This window comes from Atta colombica, unplaced genomic scaffold (genome assembly GCF_001594045.1).
Source record: "Atta colombica isolate Treedump-2 unplaced genomic scaffold, Acol1.0 scaffold109, whole genome shotgun sequence".
NCBI lineage: Eukaryota > Metazoa > Arthropoda > Insecta > Hymenoptera > Formicidae > Atta > Atta colombica.
Genome location: NW_017259194.1, coordinates 1,114,036 through 1,121,835, shown reverse-complemented (window position 1 = coordinate 1,121,835; position 7,800 = coordinate 1,114,036). Strand labels below are relative to the sequence as shown.

The window sequence follows — 7,800 nt, the reverse complement described above, 5'->3', positions numbered from 1 at the left end:
CCTTCAGAAGGAATTTATCTTATTACCAATACCCAGATTTCCTGAACGCACCCTAGATGTTCGCGTTTATTTTATCGGCGAACGTTACAAGCTATTCGTGCAGAAGTCCGTTAGATAAATTTAGGTCATGTGACTAGCAGATGAGAAAGCAGTGGATGCGCTGGCCACTGCGTGAACGTACCCAATGCGAAGAAATAGCGATAACGATAACACGATTTCAATCGGGAGTGGTTCATTTGTATATTGTCAGCAATTGCCCATTGCCGTCACAACTTCTACATAGGGAGTATTTTTTTTTTTTTTCTAGCGCTGTGATTAGCTTGTGCGCAATTAGCTCGTATATAATTGTGTATACTCATTTCAACCTATCAGAAACTGTATATTCCAGTGTACCTGATTTATGATAGGTTGAAATCGTTATTTCTATCACTATCGCTATATCCTTTGCATTGTCTGGGGCTTAAAAGATATCTTAACCTCTAAAGTTTCGAACTTTAACCGCTTAAAATTTGTGCCGAAGTACTGCGCGGAAGAGTAGAAGACATCTGACCTCCAACTGGAGGCTTCAAACAAAATAAAATCTTTAACGCTTAATAACTTGTTTTGTAAAGTAGAAAAATGCAGAAAAACTGCTACGTTTTTTCGAGTGAAAAAAGTATTGAATGAGTATATTTTATAAAAATTTGAGCTGAGGAAGCGATTCTAAATAATTACCGACATTTAAATATAGTCTGTAAATATATATAATTATTATATATGCGCATGTAACAGCGTAAACAACAATATGAAGTAAGTACGAGCGTTACATCAAATGAAATGTTTTGCTCGTTTATATATTTATCTATAAACTTACATTTCTGCTACAGGATAAGCGTTGATGGATTGATTGTATATTTTCCGTATGATTATATTTATCCAGAGCAGTATGCATACATGCTCGAGCTCAAACGTGGCCTGGATGCCAAGGTATCATTTATTCTTGCATTTTACTGATGCTGATTTTGAATATTGTAATTAATTTCTATGCTTTAGGGACATTGTTTGTTAGAGATGCCTTCAGGCACTGGCAAAACGATAACTTTATTGTCACTCATTGTGGCATATATGCTGGAGCATCCATTAGATGTAACAAAGTTAATTTATTGTTCCCGGACAGTGCCAGAGATAGAGAAAGTTATAGAGGAGCTAAAGAAGCTTATAGATTATTATGAGAAAGAAACCAAAAGCAAGCCAAAAATTGTTGGTCTAGTTCTTAGCTCGCGTAAGAATATGTGTATCCATCCTGAGGTAATTAAAACTGTTAAAACTTTTAAAAACTGATTTTCATAGATGTATATTAAAATGAATTGTATTTTTATGCATAGGTCAGTAGAGAACGAGAAGGTAAAATTGTAGATGGCCGTTGTCATTCTCTTACTGCATCATATGTACGAGAAAGACATAATTATGATGAATCTACTCCGATTTGTAATTTTTATGAAGGATTTGATATGGAGGGCAGAGAACAAATTATGCCTCCTGGTATTTACTCCATCGATGATTTAAAAGAATATGGAAAAGATCGTAATTGGTGTCCATACTTCCTCGCAAGATTTACAGTAAAAAAAACTTTAGGAATCTTTTTATTTGTTCTTATAAACAATTTAAGTAAGATATAAAATTGATAATCGATATTTAACACTTTCAGATCTTGCATGCACAGATTGTAGTGTATAGTTATCATTATTTATTGGATCCAAAGATCGCTGAGACTGTATCCAAAGAATTAAGCAGGAGTTCAATAGTTATCTTTGATGAGGCTCATAATATTGGTATAAGAATTAAATTCGTTTATCGACACTTAAATAATTTGCAATCAAAATCACATTTTTATAAATTTTAGATAATGTCTGCATTGATTCCATGAGTGTAAAGATAAACAGAAAGACAATGGAGAAAAGTACAGCTAACATACAACTCTTAGAGAAAACTGTAGCCGAGTAAGTATTTCAAAATCTTATATATCATATCTTTTTCAATTAGCCTAAATTCTTTCTCCTGGAAAAAGTCCTATTCCTTTCTTGCATATAATATTTTAGGATTTATAAGAGATTATTATATTTTGATACAGAATGAGACAAGAGGATGTAAATAAATTGAAGGAAGAGTACGAAAGATTGGTCGAAGGTCTGAGAGATGCTCAATTCCAGAGAGAAACTGATGTCATCTTAGCCAACCCTATTTTACCGAACGAAATACTTGAAGGTTAAAAAAATTGTATTTTAAAAATATTATATATCTCATACATGTAAAATGTTTAAACAATTTTCATTAAATTTTTTTTTACAGAAGTCATTCCCGGTAACATAAGAAATGCCGAGCATTTTGTTAGCTTTTTGAAACGATTCGTTGAATATTTAAAAACTCGCTTACGTGTTCAACACGTCGTGCAAGAATCACCCGCAGCATTTCTTAAGGATATCCAAGCGAAGGTCGCTATTGAACGAAAACCATTGCGATTTTGTGCCCAAAGATTAGCGTCCCTCTTACGTACTATGGAGATAACAGATCTAACAGATTTCTCTCCAATAATCTTAGTGACGCATCTTGCGACATTAGTCTCTACATACACGCACGGCTTCACAATTATAGTGGAACCATTCGACGATAAAACGCCAACAGTATTGAATCCAATTTTACATTTTAGCTGTCTAGATTCTTCCATTGCTATCAAACCCATATTCGATAGATTTCAGTCCGTGGTAATCACTTCTGGGACGTTGTCCCCATTGGATATGTATCCCAAAGTTTTAAACTTTCATCCGGTTATAATGTCGTCCTTTACAATGACATTAGCTAGACCGTGTCTTTTACCCATGGTAAGTTAAAAAAAAATTGAAGATAAATAATTTAATGTTTTATTAATACTTTATCTGTTTATGCTTTCTCAAAATCAGATTGTTGCTAAAGGTAATGATCAAGTTGCCATTTCGTCAAAATACGAAACACGAGAAGATGTGGCTGTTATAAGAAATTATGGTCAATTGTTAGTCGAATTTGCTGCGACAGTGCCCGACGGCTTAGTTTGCTTTTTTACATCATATTTATATATGGAATCCGTAGTAGCCGCATGGTATGTACATATATGTTTATAAATAAAATATATTAAAATATATGCTGAAATTTTATAATAATTTATAAATAGGTACGATCAAGGAGTTGTGGATCAACTTCAGAGGCATAAATTATTATTCATTGAAACTCAGGATTCAGCAGAAACCAGTTTAGCTCTGATCAATTACATAAAGGCTTGCGAAAACGGTAGAGGAGCTGTTTTACTCTCGGTGGCTCGTGGAAAAGTATCCGAAGGCGTCGACTTTGATCATCATTTGGGGAGAGCCGTGCTGATGTTTGGCATACCTTACGTGTACACACAGTCACGTATCTTAAAGGCGCGTTTGGAATATCTCAGAGATCAGTTTCAAGTAAATCCATAAAATCATCATAAAATACTTCTGTTACTTCTGAACAAAATATATATATATATATATATATATACACACATACACACACACACACACACACATATATACATATATGTGTGTGTGTGTTTCTGTAATGTTTCCCCAGATTCGAGAAAACGATTTCTTAACTTTTGATGCCATGAGACACGCCGCACAATGCGTAGGACGTGCGATCAGAGGAAAAACAGATTACGGTATCATGGTGTTTGCAGATAAGGTATATTTTTTTGAAGAACAATCCGTCGTATTTACAAAAAAAATATTTTTGCATTTTATAATATGACATCATTTCCATCACTGTATTTTCATCACTGTAGAGATTTTCAAGAATAGATAAACGAAGCAAATTACCAAAATGGATACAGGAACATTTAAATGATAGCTTATGCAACTTATCAACCGAAGAAGCTATACAAGTAATATTAATTTTTCGTTTGGTAGCAGGTGCTGTGATTAGTGATTAAAATTTGACAATTTATCTAGTAATAATGTTTATTTACAATTTTCAGATCAGTAAAAGATGGTTACGACAAATGGCACAGCCATTCACGCGTGAGAACCAACTTGGATTGTCATTATTGACGAGAGAACAACTTGAGAAAGAAGAGGCTGCCAAGATTGAACAAAAGGCTCAGCAAAATTGATAGTACAACATTGGCACCAAGCTGAGCAATCCGTTTTACTTAGGCAAAGTGATGTCTGTAATTTACAGAAAATATATTTCATATGCAGCTTCTTGTACAAAGGCCTATTTATAATTTGTACTTTCGATTGCAACTGTATTATAAGGAATGTAAAATATAAAATACTTTTTCCAATAGCGGCAAGAGTATTTATCTCGTTAACTTAAGCTTACATTACCAGGTTCCACAATCTCAGCAAAATTCATCAAGAACATGCGATGCAATTAAAAAAATTTTAATAACAAAGTATTATAGAGTAGATTTTATCAGCGTAAAAAATACAGTATATCTATAAATGTAATTTATTCGACTCGGTGTATCACCACCTCACAAGAACTTGATCACCGTCCTGAATTGAATAGTAACTAAGTTCTTGCAATGGTTTATCCAATGAGATTTCATCGTTCGATAGCTGAAATGTTACAATATATTATTTGTACCGTCGATTAAATATAATTGTTTTTTGTATAACATTAAACTTACATTCCGTGGGATAAACGAAAGAATCGGAATTTTCCCACTAGTTTTAAAAAGTCTTTGAGCAAGCCCAATCATTTTTTGAACTTCCATATCTTTAAGTAACTTCCTCTTAATTCCTCTAGGTTGATGCGGATCATCTGGGCATACAAACTCCACGGTTATCACATTTGAAATCATTTCTACTTTTGGCTTAGCCGAAGGAATATCCGCAATTCCATATTCTGAAATTATAAAATAGATTTTTATTTTACAAGAAATCGTAATTAAGTTTTGTTGAATTCTTTGTTGGTGTAAAAAATAAATTTTATACGTACTATCGACTAAAATAGGATATTGTGGATGTTCATTTATAAAAGATGTTTTTTTCTTCAAATTACTTTCAGTTTCTAACCACAATGGTAAATACAATTTTAAATAATCATACTCGGCACCTCTCCTTTCATCATGAAGTATCTCTGTACCATTTAAGATCTTTAATTTCGCAATTCTTGCAATTACCAATTGTCGAGCAGTCTCTACTGTTTCGTTTTCCAAAATGGGATTTCCTCTGAATTTTAAATCTTCCAGGTTTGATAATTTATCCAATTCACTAATGGATTGCCACTAAAATTGCCAGAAATTTTAACCGCATAAATGCAAAAAATGTATTTTTTCGATTGATACTATCTATGAAAATTTACTACCTCTGATATGTGATTTTCCGAAATATGTAGTTGACGTAGAATAGGAAATGAAGCAGTCTTATCTGTTGATGTTGATGAAAATCTAATTCTATCTATTTTGTTTAAATTCAAATTAAGATATTCTAAGCTGTAAAAAGAATTTCTCTTAGTTATATAAAACAAATTTCATGCTTTTTAAAAAATAAAGAAATTGAATAAAAAAAAGAGGACAGTTAAATATTTTATAACTTACCATGGAAGGGAACCTAGGTTAAGTATCTCATCCCAACTTGATATTAAATTTCCTTCCAGTATTAATGTAACTATGTTCATTAAATTAGTATTTGCACAAGTCATATCGTCTATAGTCATAACAATATTAAAAGAAACTGAAAGTTCTTCGATTGATGGAAACATGGATATACATTGTCGAATATCAAACCAGTTATAATTCATTCTAGCTATAGTTAAATGCTTAACTGTTGAAAATGAATCTTTTAATGCTGTCATATCTTCTATAGGCAGATGATTTTCACTGTGAAAATAAAACAAATTTTTCTTATATTTGTAGTATATATTTGTAGTATATATTGAACTTCTACACATTTTCTAATTACTTCCTTACTCACCTAACATTAAGACGCATCAGAAAACGAAGTTGGGAACATATATTTGCTACAATTTTCCACGAGTTTATCAAATTTCTAGATAAATCCAATTCTTCCAAATTAGGACATAATTTTTCCAATTCTTGTGACTCTCCTACATTGGATACACATTGTTCCCTTAGCCACACTATTTTTAGTTGGTCAAACTTGCTCTGCTTTTTGTTCACTTTGGAGAAGCCAACAAGCTCTAAAAACGGTGCATTCATTTCTTTCCTTAAAGTCGATACTTCGTCCCTGTCTATGCCTGCTAATTCATCGTCAATTAGCCCATAACGCATTTTGATAGCTTGTGGACAAGATATCCCAAATTTGACTTTGCCTGGTCGTATGAAAGAGCCTGATGTGGAATGTCTTGAAAATTATATGCAAAATTATAGATTATTGCTATTGTCGTTGCAAAAAAGTATTATCAATTGCTTCATTTTACCTGGCTTGAAAATACTCTACACCTTCGTAAGTGCCATTGTGTTTGCCACGAGTCGAATCGTCCCAATCTATTCCCAACCACTCTCCCTTGGTGTTTCCAACAGGTCCGACGTATTTCAACGTACCTCGATATCCGTCGCACTCGATACGGCTTGGAATCTCATATTTTCTATCTTCTACCATACCTAAAAATATTAGAATGACAATCATCCTGCAGTGAAAGAATATGAGAGAGTATAGACCTTTAATTGTGATGACGAGTAGGCTCGAAATTAATCGACATGCAGAGATGTTAATAAGAATTTTATTAAGAAAACGTACCTATCGGGGAATACAGATTGTTTCAGATTGCGGCTGACAGCTTAACCTCTAACTCAGAAACGCACATTGAAGAAATATGGAAGAAGTAAAATCGCGCGATATTGCTGCGCGCGAGAAACACGTGAATATTAGGGAGTATGAAAAGTAATATCAGAACAAAATATCAAAACGAGATGAATTATATACAGCGATTCGCTGCCCTTTCCCTTGTATTTCGCGAAAACTTCGTTGTGAAGTGAAGACACCCACTACCCACACATCCACCCACGCTTGTGTCATCTGTCATGTACGTATATATATATGGCTTCTGCATACTGGACACGGAAATATTACCGTGCGGCAAAATGCGACGCGGTAATGAACATGTTAGGTCGGATTCACACCTCACACTTTGACGGAAAAGTGGAAGCCAATCAGAACTCGCGAAAAGACAAACGAGATGTACCGCCTGCTACTATTCCAATTGGCTTCCACTATTCCACTTTTCCGTGTGAACTTCTTTCCGGTCTTAGAAGCTATAAGCTTATTGACTACTGCGTCACATTTTGTTACGCGATAATTGACCGGATCAGAATGTAAGAATCAACCAACTACAGTCGAGCATTCCTCTGTCATTTGACTGTAACAGGGGAATACTCGACTGTAGTTGGTCCTTACATTCTGGTTCTACGATCCAGTTTAAATCCTCGGTGAAAACTGATAAGCGCTTCCGCGTCCAATGTGTAGGAACCATCAAATGTGTACTGTATACATATATGTGTCTGAAATTGTATTGAGATATATCTACAATTTTTTGCAACGTGCATGTAATTTGAAAATCATTCAAGTTTAATTTTCAAGAAATATTTTTGCTCTTTTCATAATACACAATGTAATTTCTTTCTTTTTAATTATACATCGACTTAATATTATTAGATTATTAATATTATATTATAAATGTATAGTAAAATCTGAACCATTTGGAAACGAAAAATAAATATTTTGATTTTATTTGTCGAGAATTCTGTTACTCTACACATATAACATAATATAATATAAAAAAAAATATACAATTGTG

At 33.4% G+C, this 7,800-nt stretch overlaps 2 protein-coding genes across 3 annotated transcripts in view; one reads left to right on the top strand and one right to left on the bottom strand.

Annotated features, from left to right (window-relative positions):
* Window positions 1-739: 739 nt before the first annotated feature.
* LOC108693650 (TFIIH basal transcription factor complex helicase XPD subunit) lies at window positions 740-4,167 on the top strand. 2 transcript variants are annotated; one of them, XM_018202705.1, is made up of 13 exons: window positions 740-789; window positions 867-966; window positions 1,033-1,287; window positions 1,365-1,598; window positions 1,688-1,811; window positions 1,883-1,979; window positions 2,111-2,244; window positions 2,329-2,858; window positions 2,937-3,112; window positions 3,185-3,464; window positions 3,610-3,720; window positions 3,821-3,919; window positions 4,013-4,167. In XM_018202705.1, the coding sequence occupies exons 1-13, from the start codon at window positions 785-787 to the stop codon at window positions 4,145-4,147; spliced, it is 2,280 nt and encodes a 759-aa protein (XP_018058194.1). In that variant the 5' UTR covers window positions 740-784; the 3' UTR covers window positions 4,148-4,167. The 2 variants fall into 2 exon arrangements, with proteins under 2 accessions (XP_018058194.1, XP_018058186.1); XM_018202697.1 differs by lacking the exon at window positions 740-789 and having other exon boundaries at window positions 817-966.
* Window positions 4,168-4,312: 145 nt separating this feature from the next.
* Window positions 4,313-7,800, bottom strand: part of LOC108693664 (lactoylglutathione lyase) — a 6,896-nt gene continuing 3,408 nt past the window's right edge. Inside the window, exons 6-12 of the mRNA XM_018202766.1 lie at window positions 6,424-6,607; window positions 5,958-6,347; window positions 5,582-5,863; window positions 5,350-5,476; window positions 4,981-5,269; window positions 4,670-4,887; window positions 4,313-4,598 (exon numbers count right to left, since the gene is read on the bottom strand). Coding sequence (XP_018058255.1) covers window positions 4,506-4,598; window positions 4,670-4,887; window positions 4,981-5,269; window positions 5,350-5,476; window positions 5,582-5,863; window positions 5,958-6,347; window positions 6,424-6,607 — 1,583 coding nt within the window. The 3' untranslated portion in view covers window positions 4,313-4,505. The remainder of the gene's footprint in view (window positions 4,599-4,669; window positions 4,888-4,980; window positions 5,270-5,349; window positions 5,477-5,581; window positions 5,864-5,957; window positions 6,348-6,423; window positions 6,608-7,800) is intronic.